This window comes from Zootoca vivipara, chromosome 8 (assembly GCF_963506605.1).
Source record: "Zootoca vivipara chromosome 8, rZooViv1.1, whole genome shotgun sequence".
NCBI classification, from domain to species: Eukaryota; Metazoa; Chordata; class Lepidosauria; order Squamata; family Lacertidae; genus Zootoca; species Zootoca vivipara.
In genome coordinates, this window is record NC_083283.1 from 12,737,029 (window position 1) to 12,761,992 (window position 24,964).

General features: G+C 43.8%; 1 protein-coding gene across 1 annotated transcript; it reads right to left on the reverse strand.

The window, feature by feature from the left end:
• Positions 1 to 2,165: 2,165 nt before the first annotated feature.
• Positions 2,166 to 24,178, reverse strand: SQLE (squalene epoxidase). Its single transcript, XM_035125065.2, has 12 exons — positions 23,846 to 24,178; positions 22,840 to 23,665; positions 18,724 to 18,976; positions 17,750 to 17,930; positions 14,872 to 14,968; positions 13,227 to 13,340; positions 11,890 to 12,061; positions 9,797 to 9,892; positions 9,050 to 9,192; positions 7,463 to 7,559; positions 5,047 to 5,134; positions 2,166 to 3,571 (listed from the first exon to the last, which is right to left on the reverse strand). Exons 2-12 carry the CDS (start codon positions 23,119 to 23,121, stop codon positions 3,379 to 3,381), a joined length of 1,716 nt encoding a protein of 571 aa, XP_034980956.2. The 5' UTR covers positions 23,122 to 23,665; positions 23,846 to 24,178; the 3' UTR covers positions 2,166 to 3,378.
• Between the last annotated feature and the right edge of the window lie 786 nt (positions 24,179 to 24,964).

The following is a 24,964-nucleotide window of genomic DNA, read 5'->3' on the forward strand; positions in this document are numbered from 1 at the left end:
CAGTAGTAGTATCAAGAATGATGTGAGATCAAAGAAAAACTAAGAATCAGTTAAACCAGGCATTCCCAAACTTCGGCCCTCCAGATGTATTGGACTACAATTCCCATCTTCCCCAACCATTGGTCCTGTTAGCTAGGGATCATGGGAGTTGTAGGCCAAAAAATCTGGAGGGCCGCAGTTTGGGGATGCCTGAGTTAAACCATGATAATAGTTTTTACCGGCAATAAGTTATATGTAATTGAATTAAGGAGTAGACAGGAGGTCAGGTCTGTAGTCAAAAGACCTCTTTTATTTTTGTTATAACACTTTGTGTTGTTGTTTTTTACTTTGCTTATTATTATTATTATTTCTACTTGTTTTTTTTTTGTTTAGTTATGATGTATGGTTTTCCTTCCATTGTGCATTAATAATAATTAAATAAAAAATTTAAATAAAAAAGAAGCAGAAGTGCTGCCAACCTAGTGGAGTATGTTGTCAGACTAGTTGAACAGCGCGACTTAAATGTCATAAGCTTAAATGTCATTTGCAAGCCCTACTCCACCCACGTAAGTCGCAGAAGCAATCTTCTTCCCCAATGGAAGTGGGTGAAAGGATAAAACCAGCATCAAAAGGTCTATTGACGCTAAATACACCTTACTAACATCTAAATGTTACTTTTGGTAGAAAGCAATATGCTCTGAAATGTGTTTTGTAATGACATCTGGTTGTTACAAACCATATTCTTTCTATTGCATGACACATTTCTCAATAAAATCTGCTTATAAAAATTGTACTATAATTACTGCGAATCACACATGGGGATTAAAAACATTGCAAAACAAATACTTTATAGTCACTGGAAAGCATGACACAAAAGTCTATAATTGAACAAGAGTTGAGCACACTCACCTTGGATTTCCCAAGAATTTCCATCATGGCATCATCTTTTTTATGAGCATTTTATCATGATACTAGTGTCATTCAGCCCGTTTAATAAACGGGCGCTAGAACATTCAGCCTTTTTTGGCAGCGGTGGCGCGTGAGGGGGCCGGCTGGCCCCTCCCATGGCCACCGCTTCGTCGGGGCGCTCCGCTGAGCCCAGCTGGCGCCCAGGAGGGCCGCGATTCTTCTGAGGACTGCGAGGGAAACAGTAGGCAGAGGGGTGGGGGGTGGGGAGAGCGTGTGTGTGTGTGTGTGTGCGTCAAGTCTCTGCGTCCAATCCCTGTGTCCGTGGGGCACATGCGCAGTAGCGCGGACACAGGGACTGGACGCAGAGACACTTGCACTTTATTATATAGGATTACCATAGTAAAACTACTGCTCAGGCTATCATCTTGGGCAGGGAAAGAGTCACATGACTGAATGATCTTCCAAATAAAAACTCTCTGCATCTAAGAAACTAAATGTCAGCAAGGTTACAAACCCTGCCATGCTAGATTTCTCGATGTAGGGGATGTTGGTCCTACTGGGAAACCGGCAAATATGCACAAGATCTCAAGTGGTACAGTCTAGCAAGTTTCCCAATGCAACTTCTTTTGAGTCGGAAGGGCTCATGTTTACACGGGGGGAAACATTTGTTTGAACTGCACAAACTACAAATAATTGCTAAGCTCACAGAAGTCAGAAAATGTTTTGGTGTGATTTGGGCGGGGGATCACATCTGCTTTTATGTGGAGAACTGTCCCTTGTCATTCTACAGTGCCAAACTAACACAGGAAAACAAAATCACTTAAAATTTACTTCACTGTATACTTTTCAAGAGTAGAACCAGACAGGCTCTCATTATACTTCACGGGCACAGAATCTTTGAGGATCAAAAAAAAACAAACACTTCTGGGATCCCCTACTGTAGCACTGAGGAGTAAACCAAAGTTGCCAGGATTCTCTGAGGGAAGCCGCATGCTTTAAATGTATGGTACGGATGTGACCAAAGTTGTATCTCGTAGCAACTGAGGAAGCAGGTTTACTGCTACGTAAAGGGTTGTGGCAAGGATTTACAGCTCTGTGTTGTGATGCTGCTTTAAATCTCCTATGCTGCCACAGGCCTCCTCAACCATAAGAAGAACTAGTGCCATACATCCCTCTTCCCCACTAGAAAGTTATTTTTAAAAAAAATTAAGAAAAGGGTCCCGGTACTTATACCACAGGACAAAAAAAAAAAAAAAGTAGACACAGGGACATTTAGCTGAATAAAACACATTAGGATTTTATCTCATCATAGAGGGACATTTCACATAAAAGATAGAAAATGTCAAAGGTACAGATAACATTAGCAGCAAAAAGAGAAAGTTAACTGTTTGAACTACCCCTTGCTTCATTAGCTTTTAATTAACATTAATAGGGCATGCTCAAGAATCCATCAACTATCTTCTGCTGGAATCAGCATTTTAGCTTCTGTCCTGAACATTTTTATAGTGGTCCCTGGAAACATCTTTTAGAATCGTCATCCGTATAAGGAAATCAAACTTACATATTTTTTTGTATGTGAGTTTCTTATTTTTACATACATACACGCACATATTCATGTCTGTGTGACTAATAACTAAATTATTCAGATTTGTATAATTCTGGCACGAGAAACCCTTAGGAGCCAGCAGTAGTACCAGCGAGGCTGCCAGAGCTAGCACTACACAGTATTCATTGTATGAATCAAAAGCCAAGAATGAACCAGCTCCCAAGGAAGCAAACCTGGGCCTGGGCTGCAGGTGAGGGTTCAACGCGATTGATTCATTGTTCCTTCATATTGTTTTAAAAAGAAATGCATCCATGAATCTAGCCTAGCTCACACCCTGATGTGCTAGTTTTCTATGTGCAGGGCAATTTATTTGCTTATTTTCAAAGAAGGGTTGTGTAGAAGAGCATTTGGTCATTCCATTTTTGATCGCCAGTCTAAAGTGATGCAGCCAAGGCACAGATTTACCTCCTCAGTGAGAACAATGATTCCTGGCTATCTTGTCTCCTATATTGGCAGGATCGCATGTGCTACAGAGTTTTGTGTAGCATTTAGCCATGGCCCCAGCAGCCAGAGGGATGGGAAGCTCAACAGGCAGATCAGAGGTGGTTATTTGCACTCCCTTGGCTCTGAAGAGCTACGCCCAGAAACAGCAGTAGGAATTACCTCTCCCTCCCCATAGATTGGGCTGATCGTTACTGAAATGTTACCTTCTTGGTTCATGGGATTATACACACTTAGGATCCCTCTTATAGGAAGATCTTAGATCCAGAGGCTGGCCCTCTCTCTACAAAAAACACAAAACAAGGCTTGGTCCTTTTCTTGAAAAAGAGAGTAAAAGTCTGCTTTTTAGGGACAGAATAATCCCACATTCGCAAAAATGGAGGGCGAGAGGAGAGAAGGGAGTCTACTGTGTTCCTTTTTCCTGCGGATTTGTCTTTTCGAATTTAATAGGTGAGGTACTTTATTTCAGAGTATATGAGTGGAAATATGACGGAGCAAGCCCGGTACAGCACAGCAACGCTGCTGAAAATCGCTCGCGGCTTGGTGATCCAGGACTCGGACTTGAAGCAGAAATACACGGCGTAGAGGGCAACAGCAAAGAAGTGGCCAATCAGGACAACAGGCTTGGGCGATAAGCTGCAGGGAAGGATGGAGGAAATGATGAGAAAAGCGATTCACCTTACGAGCAATGTTTTTACAGTATTTTACAAAATACTAACCCGTTGAAATTGTTGGGTAACAAATCCTCTCGAAAGGCCACTTTATGCATTGCAGGTTGGATTAGATAATCCGCAGGGTCCCTTCCAACTCTAAGATTCTATGTTTTCTCCCCCTCCCACAACCTTAAAAGGTTAGTGTTAACACAGATTTGATTTTTTTGCTACTGGGTTAGTTCCAGCTGCTTTTCCGTTCCAGCTGCGCACGCACACACAAAATCCCCCTGTGACCCTGATGCAGGGCACAGGTGTGAAGCCAACCTGCCCTGTACCTACTCAGGGACCACTCACTCCACCCCAGTCCCAGCTCTGGATCCATTTGGGGATGGGGCTAATGTTCAATCAGATTTCTTAAGACCCTGATTAAACATACTGTGGGGAGAGGAGGAAGGAGGAGACACTGCCTCTCCTCCCTGCCAACAGAAAGCAAGAGGATTCAATCCTGCACAGTGCTGCTGGGGTCTTTTTGGCTGACGAGCAGGGCAAAAATTATTTAACTGAACAAGCAAGTAAGAAAGAATCAGGTAACAGGTGATGCAAAAGACCTCTCTCCACCTAAGGGCGCTGGAGAACCGCTAAGAATACTACTAAGCTAGATGAACAAATACTCTGGCCTGGGATAAAGCAGCTTCCCATGTTCCTGAATAAAAATAAATATTTGGAGTGGGGGGAGAGAACATGGCACCTGGCTTAGCTTGTTTGTATTAAGTTATCTGATCAAAAAACTTTGTGGACCTGGAAACTACAACTAATCCAGAATGCAGCAGTTAGACTGGTGACTGGGAGTGGTTGCCAAGACCATGTAACACCGGTCCTGAAAGACCTACATTTGCTCCCAGTACGGTTCCAAGCACAATTCAAAGTGTTGGTGCTGTCCTTGAAAGCCCTAAATGGCTTCTGCCCAGGATACCTGAAGGAGCGTCTCCACCCCCATTGTTCTGCCCGGACACTGAGGTCCAGCTCCAAGGGCCTTCTGGCGGTTCCCTCATTACAGGGAACCAGGCAGAGGGCCTTCTCAGTGGTGGCGCCCACCCTGTGGAATGCCCTCCAATCAGATGTAAAGGAAACAACTCTCTGACTTTTAGAAGACATCTGAAGGCCGCCCTGTTTAGGGAAGTTTTTAATGTTTGATGTTTTATCACTGGGAGCTGCCCAGAGTGGCTGGGGAAACCCAGCTGGATGGGTGGTGTGTGTGGGTGTGGGTGGGTGTGTGGGTGTATTTTAGTAGTAGTAGTAGTAGTAGTAGTAGTAGTAGTAGTATTTGATCCCCAGCTCCTCTACACCTCACTGGTCAAGTGGACTCATCATGAAAGGTCTCTTTCACATGGTTTCCAAAGAGAGTCCTGGTCTGAACAACAACCTGAGAAGGATTTTATAAACATTTCTCCAACTTACACAGACAGTAATCCAACTGGGCCGGATACGCACTCTCCACCAAGCTTGAAATAAAGGAAACAGGCTTGCCTTAACTGACGCAGAGAAACTGCAAAAAAATTAAAGGGAAGGCTGCTTTACAAGAAGGCACAGAAAATAACATTATATACAGCTTAATGTCAAAATACTAATCAGTTTACAAATCCAAAGACCAATTACATGAACATTAACATATAAATATCCATTCTTAAATCACACAATAAAACAATCCCATTAAAACATTAATTAAATTATGCAACGAAACAATCCTTTTCCAACAAAACAACAATTAAATTATGAGACCCAGGTGGTGAGATCAGCGTAATGCCTGTGTGAACAGGAGTGATTTCAAAAGCTGCCAGGAAGCCCATACAGGTGGTGCCTCTTCAGGGCCATCTGGAGCACCTCTGGCGCCCTGGTGCAACGGATCCCTCCGACGCCCCGCCCCCGCCCCGTTTCTCAGCGTGGCTGCCGAGGGTGCTGCTGCGCGACGGGCGGGCGGGTTCAGCGCACAGCGCTGCTGCGCGGCCGGTGGGCAGGCGCAGCTGCGCAGCGCCCCCCTGGCGGGCCAGCGCTGTGGCCCCCTGCGCCACCCAGCCTGGCCGTAGGGCCGGCCCTGTGCCTCTTGTATTTCACCAGGGGTCACTCCAGGAACACTTGTGCTACCAGTGAAAAAACCCATTTCTGTGTCACCACAAGCTAATGATCATTACCATGGCAAGACTGTCATATGTTATGCAAACTATACCCATGCTAAAAATCTAAGTTTGTGTTCTGATGAATGGGCCTAGACTGCACCTGCAATCTACAAAGCACTCAATGAGACTTAACAACTCTGTTAATTAATTTATTAATTTATTTATTAATATAATTTATTTGCTTTCCAGGCTAGCATAACCTTCCAACGAAATGCTGGCAGTAGACTTTTTTTCTCTCTTACATCCCATAGTCCACTTAGGTACTGGTAGAGAAAGTCAGATGGACAGAAGACATGTTAAGATTGCCCTAAGGAGTCCTGGACTGCAAGAAGATCAAACCTATCCATTCTGAAGGAAATCAGCCCTGAGTGCTCACTGGAAGGACAGACCGTGAAGCTGAGGCTCCAATACTTTGGCCACCTCATGAGAAGAGAAGACTCCCTGGAAAAGACCCTGATGTTGGGAAAGATTGAGGGCACTAGGAGAAGGGGACGGCAGAGGATGAGATGGTTGGACAGTGTTCTCGAAGCTACAAACATGAGTTTGACCAAACTGCGGGAGGCAGTGCAAGACAGGAGTGCCTGGCGTGCTATGGTCCATGGGGTCACGAAGAGTCGGACACGACTAAACGACAAAACAACAACAAGGATGCTGACATCCCTGTTCTAAATACACCTTTAGGCACCAGGTGAAAATGTTCCTGTTTAACTAGACCAGACATAGACAAACTCGGCCCCTCCAGATGTTTTTGGACTACAATTCCCATCATCCCTGACCACTGGTTCTGTTAGCTAGGGACCATGGGAGTTGTAGTCCCAAAACAGCTGGAGGGCCGGGTTTGCCTATGCCTGAACTAGACCTTTGGCTTACAGACATCTGATGCCTTTTTAAACAGTTTATGGGAGGAGGGACTATTGGCAGGGCCGGCCCTACGTGCAGGCTGGGTGGCGCAGGGCACCATGGCGCCGGCCCGCCAGGAGGGTGCCGCGAGCTGCGCCCACCTGCTGGCCGGCCGGCCTGCCGTGCAGCTGCGCCCACGGCAACTGCGCTGTGCCTGCCCGCCCACCGCAGTGGGAAACAGGGCGGGAGGGCGCCGGAGGGATCCGGCGCACCACGGTGCCAGGGGCGCTTAAGACAGCCCTGACTATTGGTTTGTTTTTGTTCTCATTTTTATTATGTATTTTGTTATTTTTAACAATTTTATGTTGTGAAGTTTTTAATACAGTATTTAATGCTGTATTGTTTTAATACTCGATTGGGACCCGCCCAGAGTGGCTGGGGAGACTCAGCCAGATGGGCGGGGTACAAATAATAAGAATAAATTTATTATTATTATTATTATTATTATTATTATTATTATTATTATTATTATGAAGAACCGCCCAGAGACCTATGGGTATAGGGCGGTACACAAATTTGATAAATAATAAATAATAATAATAAATGTCACATGTTCAGAGCAGAAATGGCAGTGCAGGAAAGCTTGTTTTCAATGGCAATTTGATGGCTATCAAACAGTGTGCTTCTGCCTTAGGGATGAATGGATGGATGGCTGATCAAGTTGTAAGTAGGGCACAGTGCAGCTAAAGAAATATGGAGGTGTTCCATCACGTCCACAGGTCTTGCACCACTTAAACTGGAACAAAATAGATATATGAAGTGTAATTAACTTGGTGTATACCTTTTGGAAATGCACTTACCATCTGTTCCAGCAAATAATTCATAAAGTGCCTGAGCAAGGACGTTCACGACAAAGGAATGGGACTTTCTTCTTGTCCAGTAAAAGGACTTCTTTGCCTGCAAAAGGTAAGATAAGGTTACTTGCCAGCATCAGGATGCAACATAACATTGCATACACAATGGGGTTTACCAGTTTCAAGATGGTTTAAGATGGGGGCACTGGCAACTTACTCCACCAAATGACAGAGGAATGGTCTCACTATGAGAAGGGAGCTTGTCAGCAAATTGTTATCAGCACACCTATGACCATATGGATCTTTGGACTTATTTCTAGTCTGCTCTTACTGAAGGTAGCTCTCCAGGGCAGAATTCTGTCCCATCACTTGCTACCTAACAATTTGAGATGCCAGAAATAGAACATGCTCGGCAGGGGGTTGGACTGGATGGCCCTTGTGGTCTCTTCCAATTCTATGATTCTATGAGACCTTTTCCTGTGCAAAGGCTAGTTAGTGCTCTACCATGGAAGCATGGCCTGTTCCCATTTTGCATTTCCCCACTGTTAATGCATAATGCATTTCACATGGTGCACATGATTTATGGGTACCTCAGTTGGTTAGAGTGTGGTGATGATAACACTAAGGTTGCAGGTTTGATCCCTGTGTGGGACAGCTGCATATTCCTGCATTGGGGGTTGGACTAGATCAGTGTTTCCCAAACTTGGGTCCCCAGCAGTTCTTGGACTACAACTTCCATCATCCCTAGCTAGCAAGGCCAGTGGTCAGGGATGATGAGAACTGTCGTCTGAAAATAGCTGGAGACCTAACACTGGACTAGACAGTCCTCAGGGTCCCTTCCAACTCCACAATTCTATGATTCTATGACACCTATTTCATCACCCATCACAAACAAGCCCACCATAGTGTCAAAATGTCCAGAAATGCCACATCTCTAAACAGAAATTATAGGAATAGCAGGACAAGGCTTGTCCCAGCAGAATACTTTGTCAGAAACAAAACAATTTTCTGGTATCCATGCAGTAAAGCATGGATCACAAGTTGCACGTGACAAGTAGCAGTGAGTTGAGCAAGACTCTTGTCAGACTTGCTGGCCAATGTCCTCTAATCAATTCTCTTAAGTCCATCATTATACTGTCATGAGTTTGGGGAAGGAAGATGTAGGCTGTATGGAAGATCCTTCTAATTCCTGGATCCAACAAGGGTTAAAATATAAGCCAGGCTAGCTGTCCCTAAAGAATCCTGGGGAACTGCAGTTTACCCTTCAGAGAGCTACAGTTCCAAGCAGCCTTGACAAACTACAGTTCCCAGGAATCTTTGGGGAAAGCTATGTGAGTTAAATTTATGGTGGGATTGTGACCACAGTCCTCCCTTGAACCTGAAAGTTTGCTGTGCAGGTGATCGGAACTCAAGATTCTCTCTAATCTAAAACAGGCAGCAGCTTAAAGTTGCAAAAAAATAACCCTTACCTGAACCAAAGCCCCCATCCTAAAAGGAAAAGCCAGAATCATACCCATGCTTTTAAGTTGCTTTGAGTTGCCCTGGGCAAAATAAAGTGACTAACGAATGTAATAAAGAAATAAAATAAAATACCTCCAGAATAGCCGAATCCTCATGCAGGTCTGGAATGGCCTGCAGCAGGTGTCTCCATATCTTGATGTCATTCAGAACAACACTCATTCCTCCACCTGTTAGAGGGTGCCTCATGTTGTAAGCATCACCCAGAAGGAGGACTCCTATATAAAAAAGGAAACAACCTCTAAAATCAACCACTGTTGTATAGATGCAGGATTCTGGCATTCATTCTAAACTTTTGCACACTTTGGGCTTGGCAGGTGCCGCTATCTTTCCTAGCAATCTCTAGATTGCTTCATGTCTCTACTGAGTGAAGTGGCATCATTGTAAAGCTAAACAGAGTGACAGCAATGCTTCCTACCCTGCCCTCTAAGCCCTGGGGCCTAGGAACCATGGAAGGGGCCAGCAAATAGTGCCTGCTGGATTGGAGGTATAGAAAATAGAAGCATGATTGCACTCAGCACATAGAGGGGCAGGTGCAGGGACATTCAGCCCCTGAGCTTGAGATTTTCCACCTCTGTCTTAAAGTCTGAGGAACAACCCCTTTGTCTTCAAAGGCTGAAATCCAAAGGTTTAGACTTGCGTTTTGCACCCTATTTGAAATGGAAAAGTCTTTCCAAAGAAGTTTGGTGATATGGCATTGGTGGGTGGGATTCTGTGCTGTTCAAAGCGAGGGGGAACAAAACCCCACAAGGCACGCCCCAACCCTTGGATGGGCAGACCCTTAAGCCTTTCAGCTTTCAATTCACTCTTCTGCTCACAGACCTGATTTGTTTACAGGGGATGGAGCCAGAAAGCTTGCTGGCATGGTCCTCAAGTGATCATTCTGCACAGCTATTAGGAAAGGCTCCTGTATGTGCACTGCAAAAATAAAAAATGCAGAAGTTCAATCATTTACAGAACATTCAATCTTTTTATCAAGATTCAGAAGAAAGACATCATTAATACCTAGCTCCAACCTGTCCCCCCAAAAGTCATTAGAAAACTGAGACAAGTTGTTAGCTCTTCTGCAGAACTCTGGTGACCTAAAGATCATAGCTGTCAAGTTCCCCCCCCCCTTTTAAGGGAAATTCCCTCATGCTGAATAGGCTTCCTCGCGAGAAAAGGGAAAACTTGACAGCTATGCTAAAGATAAATCCACTTCGGGGGCGGGGGATCACTTAGAAGTCAGTCAGTTGCGATTTCTTTCAAAATAATTGGCACAAACATGAGAAAACATTATGGAAAGTGTATGGTGTCCTAATGCCAAATACAAGTGAAGAATTGTACATCTCAAAATGCTTGTTAAAACCGGGCTGTTTTGGATAAATAAGGATGTGGATGGAGCAGGAATCAGAGAACAACAAACAAGTAGTACATGTGAAAAGGATCTAGAGGTCTTAGTAGACCACAAGTTTAACATGAGTCAACAGTATGATGCAGCAGCAAAAAAAACTTAATGCTATTGTAGGCTGCAACGACAGAAGTACCTCGGATTCCAAACGCCTTGCGACTCGAACATTTTGGTTCCCGAATGCTGCAAACCCGGAAATGAGTGTTCCGGTTTGTGAACATTCTTTGGAACCTGAACATCTGACGTGGCTTCCGTGGCTTTCAACTCAGTGCAGGAAGCTCCTGCAGCCAATCGGAAACCACGCCTTGGTTGTCAAATGTTTTCAGAAGTCAAATGGACTTCTGGAATGGATTCCATTCGACAACCAAGGTACGACTGTATAGTGTCCAGATCAATTATGGGATGACAGGAGTTGCTGTTCAGCAACATCTGAATGACCAAATATCTGACATTTATTATTATTATTATTATTGTATCAGGAATATATTTTGCGCACGTCTAACTGAAATGATGGGGTGTTGTTCAAAAGCACATCTGTGAAACCCAGATATTCACTGGCAACTTAAAACAAACAGCCTCAATACTGAAGTACAGGAATCTATTCCCAGTATTCCCAGTCAGGTCAGGTAAAGAGACCCCCAGCTAAAAAGTTGCAATTTGCCATTGACAGAGCAAAGACATTTTTAACAGGTGAAAATCCATCAGACTCTTGCCCAAGGAAAAAAATCCTTCCTGGTTCTGAAGAGACCCTTGCTGTAAAAAGCAAAACCAGCCTTTCAAGTTTTCTTCACAAACATACCGTACACCTTTTCAAATTACCATTTCTGGCTAGTCCCACAGCCTGCTCAATTCCCATCTCACTCCCTCAGGGGCTCACTGCTCCAAGTACCCAAAGGTGCTCTAAGGAATCCCCAAACTGAGAAAGCACAACTTGAGGCCACCCACCAGCAACACCTATGCTAGGAAAATGCCACATTTCCAGTATATCAGCTGAGGGAAACTGATGTGCAACATTTCCCCTAAGTCAATGTTGCATTATAAGAGGAAGACAGCAATGCCCTCATAACTGTAACAACAAACCAGTCAAACACGGCTTTACATCAGCTATTTATCCTTGCGAATGTGTGACCACTGAGGGTAAGTGATGAAGAAACTTGAGATTATGCCCCTGTGGCTCTATGAAATCATGCATGCTTCAGGCATGCCCATTTCCAAGTCCATCACTGACCATGGAAAGGATGTAAAAGGCTACCAACATAGGCACTTACACTGCAAAGGGCTATTTTCCACCATCCTCTCCCAGTCACAGCTACCTTTCAACCAAGTCTAGAAACATGAATATTTGCAAAAAGATAATACGGTACTCATTGAAGCTTCAACTCCGAGTGCATGTTAATCACAGTTTAGACATTTAAAGTTTATTTCTTCAATGACGAGGCAATTCTGCATCAAATGAGAGTTGATGCAAACACTTAAGCAGATGGTTTCTTTCACAGTATTGACAACCTGTGCACATAATGCTTACCAGGTAGTTGTGGATAAATCTGTTCAACCATGTATTCTTTAAGGTTCTTTGGCATTTCACCTCGAATGTCAACAAGGACTCGGGTTTCATTGGAAGAAATCTGGTAGATAAGTACTGGACTAGGATTCCCCAGAACAAGTTCAGCATGGTTGGCTTTAAACTGAGGTGAATTCTTTACAGTGAAAGGAAGAGAAAAAGTTATTAAAAGTGCCTTCCGACTTACATTTATCAATACATCACTGGTTGGCCATGAATTCACTGGCCAATTTTCAACAAACTACTAGTACAGATGCTCACTTCCCAATCTGTAAAGTGTTAGCAACAGTGACCACATTTGGACAACCATTCCTCAGCTTGTATGATCCTGGTGCCTTCATACAGTTGACTAATTTCTCCCTTTGCGCAAGTCAGAAAACAAACAAGGAAGTCTTCACTTAGCTACCATTTCTTGTTTCATACAAAGTGGGCAACTATAGTTAGAATCTTCTTCTTGGCGATCACTCATGGCGAACAAACACAGTTTTAGTGGTGTATCCATAGATGGCTGTGGAGGCCATACAAAGCCATGGTCTGATTTGGGGTTTAAAACCTGGCTTGTTCCAAAAGCATTAATCTAGTTTCTTGTTTCTGACAGATAAGGAAACAAGAGTTAAACGAATCCTTCCCAGCTTGTTCACTTGCTTGTGTGAAGGGTCCAGTGAAGTGCCTGAGTGCAAGGGAACAGGACCTATTTATACACTGGCTTAGTAAGCTACGATTCTCCATGCATGGTCAATGACTAACATCAGAAGCTCTTGTGAAGATGGATAAAATATGGATTAATAATGGCGGGACTTAATAATGACAGAGGAATGGCAACATTAGCAATTTAAATGGGACAACTTTGAAACATGCACCTTGATCACGTAACATTCCCTCTTTAAGCATCTATGCCTAGCCTCAAATACAGCAGCCAATGAGGTCCACAGCAAGGTCAAGTGCCAAAAGAGCAGACAATATACAAAGGAATTGGATGGAATATCCGGCAAAGAACTGGGTGCTGGGGTCGAGACAGGCTGCTTTACATTTCCCAGGAGTGGACCCAGAGGAAGCCTATGTTGGGCCCACCCTCTGGGAAAGGCCTGCTTCCCAGCCCACCTGCTATTGGTCGATTTTGCAGGCAGGCTTGAATCTGAAGCCCTGGCCAGCAAGGCAAGCAGCTATGCCTCCCCAACAGCCTTGGTATCTGAAGCCCCACACCCAGGATGATGGCCCACAATGCCACCCCACCGTAGATGGTAAGCAGTCTAACTGTAAGCTTAGTTGTTGTTGGTTTTTTTAAAAAAAGTAACACTTACTTTCAAAATTAACCCCACAAAATGAGATGGAACTCTAACTTTGTTGGAGATAAGTTTTTTCCTAAACTTGGAAAAGAGACCATCAGCAATAACAGTAAGGGGTGCACGGAGCTCCTGCAACAGAGAAGGATGACAAGAAAAGGCAATAAACATGATAAATAGTGTCATATAGTACAGTAACCCCTTAAGCCAGTCTATATTCACAGAAGTTTCATACTCATTTTAAAGTTTGTCAGAGTTCTCAAAAGTAAATTGCACAATATTTCTGAGCAACAGCTTGTCATGCTCTTCCTTAACATCAATAACAAAACACACACACACACACACATATATATAGTTAAAACAATTGCATATATAAAAACAATTTTAAAAACAGTTATAGATATTTTAAAAAACAACACATATATAAAATTAATTTCAATTCAGGACAGATGTCAACTGGGATAAAGATTTTAGAAGGCTTTTTGAAAGAGGAACACCTTTAGCAGGCACCGAAAAAGACACCTGTCTGATCTGCAATGGGAGGGAGTTCCAAAGGAAAATGTTGCCTTACCAAAGGCCTGATTCAGAAATAAAATGCAACAGACCACCTGACTGGGTGGTATTTGCAGAAGACCCTCTCCTGCAGAATGCAATGATTGATTTGATGTATAGAAGATGATGTGAACTTTTAGGTATCCTTAGCATATATCTAAAGGTTAAAAGGTAAAGGACCCCTGGACGGTTAAATCCAGTCAAAGGCAACTATGGGGTTGCAGCGCTCATCTCACTTTCAGGCCGAGGGAGCCGGCATTTGTCCACGGACAGCTTTCCAGATCATGTGGCCAGCATGACTAAACCGCTTCTGGTGCAACGGAAACCGTGATGGAAACCAGAGCGCACGGAAACACCGTTTACCTTCCCGCCACAGTGGTACCTATTTATGTACTTGCACTGGCGTGCTTTTGAACTCCTACATTGGCAGGAGCTGGGACAGAGCAATGGGAGCGCACTCCGTCACGGGAATTCAAACCACCGACCTTCTGATTGGCAAGCCCAAGAAGCTCAGTGGTTTAGACCACAGTGCCACCCGTGTAGCATATATCTATTGAGGCAGCAGTCAGACTACAGTATGTTTTTTTCTTTCTGTTTTGGCCCTTAAAAAATAACCCTACGACTTTGAAGGGCAAAGCTACAAAACACAATTTTCCTGTATATATACTTTGTAGTCTGTACACTAGATATGTACCATATTTTTCTGTCTACAAGATGCCCCCATGTATAAGATGCCCCCTATTTTTGGGGACTCCAATTTAAGAAAATGGGGGGAGACGGCCCTAAATTTTGAACATTATTTTTTAGGGGGGAAACCTAGTCTTATACACAGAAAAATACAGTATTCATGCCATGGGAGGAGAGGACTGAAAACAGAATACAGATAAATAGTAATAATACAGTCATATAATTTGGCCCTGTGTTTTTAACCACACTCATTGTGCTAATCTACCTGTTGGGTTACCTTGTTTCCTGCTTTAATTTGACAGAGGATTACTGTGCACCAAAACAACCTTGAATATTTTCCTGTCATATATATATATATATATATAGAGAGAGAGAGAGAGAGAGAGAGAGAGAGAGAGAGAGAGAGAGAGAGAGAGAGCCTCACCTTTGTAACACCAGTTTCTTTATCTTTGTACAAAATTCCAACAACACATTCATCTTCTTCAAGCAGCTGTGTCACTGTTCCTTCAATGAATTTTGTACTGGAAGAAAGGAGTTTGTTTGTTTTAATGCCCACAGTATCCATGGCTCATATTCCATAATACCATAAGTCAAGCACATTTCCATCTAAAATGAACAGTACTAACTTTCATAGCTGTAACCGTTCCCCTGAACAGAACCAACTGCACAGGTTGTCTCCTTACTTCTGGGGAGAAAATAGACCCGTATTTAAACAATGGCCTTAAACCATGGTACAATTGTGAATGAGCCTCTCCCATACCTCATGGATCTCTTGCAGCTTCTTCTCAACTACATGGGACCTGCATGGCTCAAACAAGCCATACCATGATTTGCCATGGTGTCTGAACCAGGACAGTGGCTTGCATGAGCAGTTGGCAAGAAATTAACCAAGCTTTTCTTATAAACCAATTGGATATAACCCCGCGAGAGGGCTGTGGGACGCAGTTAATGATAAGCCCTAGCTTGCCTTAAACCATGCTTTAGATACAAAATAAAATCACATCATAACACTAAAAACAATTTTAATAGCAGAATAAGCAACCATATCATTAAAACTGAAGCAACAGCAGATCAAACTAAGGGGTATTCAAGTCTCAATATATGAGCAGCAAAGAAGAAAAAAATGTTATAGCAGCCCACATCAGGTCATAACTTGTTCAGTGCTGGAGGTAGGCAGGCTTCCCTAGGAAAGGCATTCCACACAACAGGTATCACAACTGAGAAAGCCCTGCTCTATTCAGCTGGCAAGGGGTATCTGGAGAGAGCTTCAGATGTGGGACAAACATAATGGAAAAAGTCAGTCCTCTCTAGGCAACCAGATCTTGAGCCATTTAGAACTTTAAAAGGCAAGAATCAGCAACCAATTGATCATGGAAATAAATACATAGCCAGTGCAGACTGAATATAACCAGCATGGTTATGTTCTAGCTACCTTCCTCTAAAAGCATCTGGCAGCAGCAGTTTAGACTAAATGAAGTCTCCAAACACTACTCAACAGTAGTCCCACTCAGAATGCATTGCAATAATACAGCATGGAAGTTACTAAAACATGAATGGCTGTGGCTGTCTGCCTAATGTCCATTAGAAATGCATTATTTCATACTATGGATTTGTTATGCAGCACACTTGCCAATAAGGTTGGCCACCACTAAGCCACAGGATCTGATATATTCTCTCCTGATCCTTTCTGCAAGACTGACTCAGGAAATCTTGCCAATAGCCAACCCAGAGGATTGGACAATTCATGATTCAATACATGTGCTGTGGGTATGAAGGTAGGTGGGGTATATAAAACTGAATACTCATCACAATGATTATCCCTTCTCATAAATATATTTTAAGGGTGAAAGATTACCGGTACTATAAAATGATTTTTAATCTGATATTATTAGGGCTGCATGTGCTACATTTCTAATTTCTCCCTCTCTTCGCTAAAAAGCAGATGCAGAGAGGATTGAGACTGGGGCCGAAGTATGGAAATAAGAGGATTAACTCTTTAACGCTGCACCATGGTCCTGATCAAAATTCCATCCCATCCACCCAAAGCTATGAGCCATGAAGGGAAAAACAGTAGCATAACATGAGAAAGCCTGTATACTTTCTCATAGACAGCTAATGGCAGCCCCATGAGACATAGCTGTCAAGGTCTCCCTTTTCTTTTAAGGGAAATTCCCTTATGCTGAATAGGCTTCCTCACGAGAAGAGGGAAAACTTGACAGCAATGGCATGAGAGTGATTTGCATCAGGGCGTCAATGCAGAGGAAAATGTTGAACCCTTTTCCTCTTGCCATAGCCCTGATCTAAATCACTTCCTGCAGCTTCTATTAGCAATTAGAAGAAAGAAAACATCATGTATAGTTTGATCCTGGTACAATCAAACCAGGACATTTTGCTAATTAGTGGAAATGCAAATATCAAGCAGCAGTTCCGTTGAAGTGGGAGGGAGCTACGTGACCTAACCATACTTCTATTTGGATTGTATTTTATTTTTATTTACATTTTACCGTACGTCAAGGAGGGAAAGCACCTCAGTTTCCAGTTTCTAGTTTCCTGGTGTTGATGTTGCACAACCAGAGATGGTCTCTAGTTGCACCTCTACTTGCATAAATATACTGATGCGCAGTTACTCAACAGACTCTGGGCTGGTTACAATCAATTTTAAAAACTAGAAACGCTATTAAATGGACTTAGTAGTTTTCTAAGCAATTCAGACTTCAAATGAAGCTTAACCATGGTTTAGAACAGGAGCAGGCAACTCTGGCCCTGCCTGTTGTTCTCTTATAACTTCTAAATACTGGTCATGCTGACTGGGGCTGATAGGAATTGTAGTCCAGCGATACCTGGAAGACCATAGGTTCCCCATTCCTGATTTAGAATATATATATATATATATATATATATATATATATATATATATATATATATATGGTAGGTGCTGGAAGTTGAGTAGGGAGGATGCCTATCTGACCTCACTGGAAGTTCCAGTTTATTTTCTTTCAAGTTCTCAATGTGCCCAAAATGACTCAAGGTAAGCATGCCTGTTTGGGTGTTGCAATAAAACATGTCTGTGGCTGAGTTGATTCAAGGAATTACTCCCACAACTGTATAACCACTAATGCACTGCTGATGGCTGGGATGCAACATCCAGTTGATATCAGACTACAAAGGTGTTATTAAAGTGATATAAAAGGAAAAACAAAATAAATAAAAAATAAATCCAACAAGATAGAAGGATGTACATCAGCCAGGCCTAGAACTGCTCATTCAATAGATGCCTTATTATTTTAGGTTGCCATTCTTACTTGGGTTCTGCCATGGCTGTCCTTCGGAGACCCATGATGAAACGCCCATGATGGAATGCTCTTCCACTCTGTATCTGGCCATCTGTTACAGCAGGGTAAGGAATTTCAACTTCTGATTTGCTTTCTAGGTCATGAACTACATAGCCGTTTATTGTGTGGGCATCAATCCCTTCCACAGCCTCTGCAAAATAAATGTCAATACATTAGAGAAAGTGCAGAGACGAGGGCAGTATATGAGAAGGATACATATTAAGTTGCCTCAAGAACACACATTTAGATCAAGTATTTATTATGTTATACGCACTAGGAATATGCAATGGAAATTCTCCCCAACCATGAAAAGATATTTTGAACAATCGTCAGAATCTTAGAATCTAATAATTTAAGCTGAATTCAGCCAATAAACCATATATTATGTCCTTCTAGATGTTCAACAACTACCCTGTTTTCTACAGTGCCTGATAAGCAGCAAAAACAAGGGGTTTACCAAGTCCCTGGTAGGTCATATATGAATCATACATGGCTTCACTCAGTTTCATAGGTCTCGTGTACATTACTGACAGATTTAAACAATAGTGACAGAGGGATTCTGTAATGTGGAAAGAAATGGAAACTCATGCACCCCTACCCCTGTCGTAAGTCACTCCAAATCAAGGAAATGCTAGATTCTAATTTCAGCCTATAGGCCAACATATATAGACTAAAGAGCAAGCTTCCTCAAACTCGGCCCTCCAGATGTTTTTGGCCTACAACTCCTATGATCCCTAGCTAACAGGACCAGTGGTCAGGGATGATGGGAATTGTAGTCTCAAAACATCTGGAGAGTCAAGTTTGAGGAAGCCTGCTAAAGAGGGTTTTTTGGTATTATCATTTTATAAAAGGCATAAATGGAAGGCAAGGATCAGGCTACCCAGCAAATTAAATAGCACATTAGAACATATCTATGAGATAGGACTTGTGTTTTGCTAACATACCTTCCAAGCCCAGGTCTTTCAGAGCATTATAGCCCCCTGGTTGCAGCAATTCTCCAACTATCCTGTCAGGTTCCTTCAGATCCCTCTCAATTACTGTCACTTTTCTTCCATCCCTTGCCAGTACTGCTGCCAAAGCAGAGCCAAGCACACCGGATCCCACAATGATAACTTCTGGATCACATGGAGGGGCAAGAGTTGAACCCGTACTTGTCTCAATTGTCCTCTCAGGTGAGGTACCAACTTCCCTTCTATCCTGCGTAAAGATGAAGGCATAAGCAAAACAAAACAGATGCATTTTAGGCTATTGTGATTACCATTTACTTCAAGGAGTTGGGCTCACAAATGTCACAAAAGCACAGGATATTGAGGGAGAGAATTCTGTACATGATATATACATATAATGCTCTTGGATGAAACTGATTATCTTCACTCATTCCAGTACAAGTTCAGGTTGTACTGGATTATCTTCTTTAGGAAAGAAATGGAGGAATGAGAAACTGCTGATTCCCCTGGATCTCTCAGTGACTTTTGATACGGGTGGCCACAGTATATTCCTGGACCATTCCTGGAGGACCTCAATGAGTTGGCAGCATTTTATAGTGCTTTTGCCCCTATTTACAGGACTGCCTCTCCTGATATGCCCCGCAGAGGACCTTAAGGTCCATGAATAACCATAGTTTAGAGGTCCCGGGCCCTAAGGAAGTCAGACTATCCTCCACCAGCACCAGGGCCTTTTCAGTGATGGCTCCAACCTGGTGGAATGCTCTGTCCCATGAGACTAGGGCCCTACAGGATTTAACCTCCTTCCGCCGGGCCTGTAAGACAGAGCTATTCCGCCTGGCCTTTCATTTGAACTCAGCCTGATCTTTTATTTCCCTTGTCTTCCCCCCTCCCCTTTTTATGAAGATTACTCACTCTGGGACCCCACAGCAAATTCTCCCCTGGCCTCCTCACTGGCCCAAGTAGGACTAATTTTGCCAGCTAGTCCTGGTAACTATCTAATGTTTATTGGATGGATTTCCCCCAAATTGATTTTTGATTTTTGAATTTTATTGTTATCCATGCTTTTATACTGTATTTTATGCTGCTTTTATGTTGTATTAAGTGTTTTAAATTTGTTGTTAGCCACCCTGAACCCGGGTTTCTAAACTGAGAAGGGCGGGATATAAATAAAAAATTATTATTTATTATTATTACTTGTGGGGCCAATAGTATTGGGTGACTGGACCTTGGCCTTCCAGCAGCTAATGTGCAGGGTGCACCTTATACCCAGAGCTTTATGCTCCATTGGGGATTCTGAAACTCCCCAAATCATTTCCACATTTACACTGTTAGTAAGGAGTCAGCGGATGAAATTTATGCAACCTTTAAGCTGGTGGAGGGTGAGTAACTGCATCAGAATTCGTTAATGTGTCAAGACAACTACCTTGTTTGCTTTGTCCCCATATACCTATACTAGGTTTGTAAATATGTAAAAATTTCCATAACCCCTTCCTGGATCTAGCTGCACTCCACAAATTACTTGAACCAATGAATAAATTCAGTGGACTTGGAATACAGCAGGTTTGGGGAGCTGTTAGCTCTCCAGATGATGCTGAACTAAAACTCCCATCAGCCCTAGGAGGCATGACCAGGGTTGATGGGAGCTGTAGTTCAGCAACACATAGAGGTTCCCCACACCTGTATAGAATGCTTTAAATTGCTGCATGTTGGCTTTTCCCACATGGCAAGTTATTAGCATGTAACATGATAACACACTGAGAGGCTACTTTTAACCCATGACTTACAGTACAATCCTATAGATGTCCATCAGAAGTTCAGTCCCACTGACTTTCTGAGCCTTGCTCCAAGAAGTGCTGCAATCCTGAACACACTTATCAGGTTACAGGTAGGTAGCCGTGTTGGTCTGAGTCGAAGCAAAATAAAAAAATTCCTTCAGTAGCACCTTAAAGACCAACTAAGTTTATATTTTGGTATGAGCTTTCGTGTGTATCTGAAGAAGTGTGCATGCACACGAAAGCTCATACCAAAATATAAACTTAGTTGGTCTTTAAGGTGCTACTGAAGGAACACTTATCAGGATTAGCCCCTATTGAATACAGGGGGTCAGGGGCCTACTTCCAGGTAAACTTGCCTAGAATTGTGCTGCATGTCACTATTTCAGACAAATACCCCAAGACTGCAATACAGTATATAAATTGACTCAGATATAAACAGACCCTTTCAGGGAACCAGGCAGAATTTGTTCAAGCCACTGCTTCCTGCCACAGTTCAACCCCACCCATGTCTTCAATCTGAGGTTTCCTCAGATGAAGTATAAGGGGAACAGATCCCTCCAGCACATATTTACACTGCCGGTGATAAGGAACCCTCACACCTAGATATCCTTGTTCCAGGACTACATGTCCCAATGCCAACTACTTGGGTTTCTGACCTGCTCTCAAACACATGCAGGGCAACAGGAGACAGCAAGACAGGCAGGAACTTTAGAGCTGTTAAAGAAGTGCTGTTTTAGCAGGTCATGAAGCTACTCAGGTGGAGAAGGAGCAGGGAGAGCATAAGAACAGCAGCATGGATCAGGGCCTGACTAACTACCATGAAGCTTTGGAGCCTCAGGTTCCAATATAAATTCCCAGTCTGTGCTACTGTGTTTCCGAAACAACAACTTTAATCTCCAGGTTTCCTGCCCTAGGGAAATAAATACATTGGTAATCTACCAGTGTGCCTTAAAAAAGGTAAAGGACCCCTGACAGTTAAGTCCAATCGCAAACGACTCTGGGGTTGCGGCGCTCATCTCGCTTTACTGGCCGAGGGAGCCGAAGTTTGTCCGCAAACAGCTTCTGGGTCATGTGGCCAGCATGACTAAGCTGCTTCTGGCAAAACCAGAGCAGCGCACAGAAACACCGTTTACCTTCCCGCTGGAGTGTCACCTATTTATCTACTTGCACTCTGACGTGATTTCAAACTGCTAGGTTGGCAGGAAGATGGGACTGAGCAACAGGAACTCACCCTGTCACGAGGATTTGAACCGCCAACCTTCTGATCAGCAAGCCCTAGGCTCAGTTGTTTAGACCACAGCGCCACCCACATCCCTACCAGTGTGCCTTAATTTAATCCAAATAATTATTACAGATACCTGCTATTATCACCATCACCATTTATTTATTTATTTATGGGATCATAAGCCACTTAAGATATTTTCACCTGGAGGTATCAAGGACTGAACCTGCAACCCTCTGCATGTTCTCTAGCACTGAACTACACCCCGTCCCCAAAGTGCAATGAGAAGGCACAGTACTGGTGCACAGGAACACAAGACTGCCACACCTAAACATCCCTGCCCACCCCCAAGTCGTCACCATCTCCATTTTAATTGCAAGCAGAGTAAAGCACCAGCATACTAGCAAATCTGTAAATCATATTGCCACTTTTTAACAAATGGGGCAACCTCATTGTTGCTTAAATTCAATAGGATTTATTCCTAGGTAAGTGAGCAGAGATACTCCTCTTTCAGTGGGATCTGTTCCTTAATAGTGTAATTAACGAGGGCTACAATCATTAACATACCAAGTCCCATTGAACACAGTAGGAATTACTGTAGTGCCAAGAAACCATGCACAGAATTGCACTTGTAGTTCATTTACATTATGCGCTCCTCAAAATGGCAAGGAAGGGATATGTTGCTTCTTACCTACATATGCTAGATATAGGACAGAGAAACCCTCTCCCTAGCAAGCTAAGAGGGGAAGGGGAATCTGAAATCCTAGGAACGTATTACAAAGGAGCTAATGTTTGAGAATTTCAAATAACTATTATTAAAATCTCTTATCAAACTACAGAGTTCTGAGTTTTGAGCTTGATTGAATACAAAACCAAGGGAAGATGTTGCAATTTCACAAAAACTGAACATTCCAGCTCCCTCTCCCCCAATTTGGGAGGTGCTGACTTAAGTAGATTTCCATCACCGTTCAGGAACACAAACCTGCAATCTGATTTTCAAAAAGAAATTCCCAATTCAGAAATCCCCAGTTTTAAAAACAAATTTCTCTGAAAGATTATTTTAAAACATAGGAAAGAGATCTCAGCCCTGGGTTGTCATGCTAAGAGCCAACATACCTCTTTGGATTTCGGTTTCAACACCTTTGGAGAGCCTGCGTGGAATTTAGTCCAGAAAAAACCAAGGACAGGCACAGTAGCAAGAAAATTAGAGAGCATTCCACAATGGGTTTGCCTGTGCTTCTGTTGCTTTAGTCCCCATGTCCGGTACCGATAGGACAGCAGCAAACCAAGAGAGAACACCAGCATGGAAATCAGGACCTCCTTGTTGGCATAATTCAGCAAATCTCCACATTTCTTATAGACATAGATGAAAGAGGCAATGCCCAGAAAAGTCCACATTGTGGAGGAAGGGTGTGCTCTCTCACAATCAAAGCTGGATTCCCCCCTTTTCAAGCTTGATTCTGAATAAAGTTCCTTGAACAGGGCTACACACACCCGGTACAAATTGCGTTATGAAATTACAAAGATCCTCATTTCAAATCAAAGGAGGAGAATTAAAAAACTGTACTACAAATCCAAAAAGGTAAAAAAGAAAAATGCCAAGAAATTTAATACAAAACCTCTGTGGTCACAAAAAGCAGTTCCTCAGCTTAGGCACCAGGCAGGAAAACATAGTGGATTTGCTGCTCCACCTATCGCCGTGTCCCTAGAAATGGCATCATTCATTTAAATTTGTTCAGCCATCTGCTGGTTTCTGCCAGGACATGTATTTTAAGACTCTTGACCCTTCAGTCAGCAGGAATAACTAAACAAACACCCAGGAAGGTATTGTGTGTGTTTTAAAAATGCAAAATGTCACAGTCCAACAAGGGAATTGGAAGCGTTATCTCCGGGTCCTGTGCTCCTTTCCCTCCTGCTCCTTCGTAAGCGATTCTCGCTTCACCTGTGAACAAAAACCAAAAAGTTACTAGAGCGAGATCATGCCAACCACCGCCATCCCTCCCAAAGTGGCTGGTGGGCTTTGCAGGTGGCACACCTGGTTGGCAGGAGAGCATGCCATCCTTGATAAAGGGCGGTATGGAAATTTAATTCACAAGAGTGAAGAACTGAAATGCATACATACACGAAAAGCGGGAGGGGGGGTTCTTTAAAAAAAATGTGAGGGCTGCTCCTCTTTCCCTCAGCGACCCTGACAGGATTTTTCTGACAGGAAAAGGGCTCGTTCGTTTAGCCTCCTCCTAGTGCCGTGGATGGCGCAGCTGTGCCACCCTCAGCCCCAAGCTCCTCTGGGAAAGAGACCTGGGCTGTTCGTCCTATATGATGGCCTCTCCTCCTCCTCCTCCACCTCAGGACAATGCCGCGCCTATCTTCCCTGCCATCCTCTCCGCAGGACCACTCGCCTCCGCCCTCGCCGTGCAAAAGGCGCGCTTGGCGACCGAGGATGCTCTGAGCAGGCGAGGGGAGCGGAGGCAGGCGGGAGGGAGGCCACAAGAGAAGAGGGCGGGGTTATGCTAATAGCCGGCGACCGGCTCAACTTCTGCCTTCGCCTCGCGCTTTCCACGGCCCAGCCCCTCTTGGCCAATCCGCCGCGCTAAGACGAGATGGTGCTATGGCGCTCGGGCCAATGGGAAGCGGCGGCGGGCGGGGTTCCGCGTCCCGCCGGAGCCTAGTGCGATGTGACGTGGTGCGCGAGAGGTTCGGCGTTCGCGGATAGGCGGAGAGAGAGAGAGAGAGAGTGAGTGAGTGAGTGAGTGAGTGAGAGAGAGAGAGAGAGGAGTGGTGGGGGTGGAATGGGAGGGATGAGATGTTTGCCGTTGCCATGGAGCCGAACAGGCGTTAAGGGGGAGAGCGAAGCTAGACAGGGTCCCAGCTGAGACGGAAAGTGTGGGTAAGAGCCTGGGAAAGGCTTCACGGTGCTTACTGCGCAAGTTGAGCATGCGCAGTGCGGAAGAGTGTGCCTCCTGCCCTCGCGCTGCCACTGTGAGGGCAACGCTGAGGAGAACGTGCCTGAGGAACAGAAGTGGGGCAGAATAAAGAGGGTTTTTTGTTTTGTTTTTCATTTCAGCCACGACCTGTGCTCCTGATCATGTACCCTTTGCCTCACCGCCACAGAATAACTTGCAGGCCATTTGGGATTGAGGAGAAGGAAGGAACTGTCACGGCCCGGCATACTTCTGTATAGTCCAGGACCCTCGGTTCCTCGCTTTTAAAATAAAAGATGGGGCAGAATAAAAAACGAACG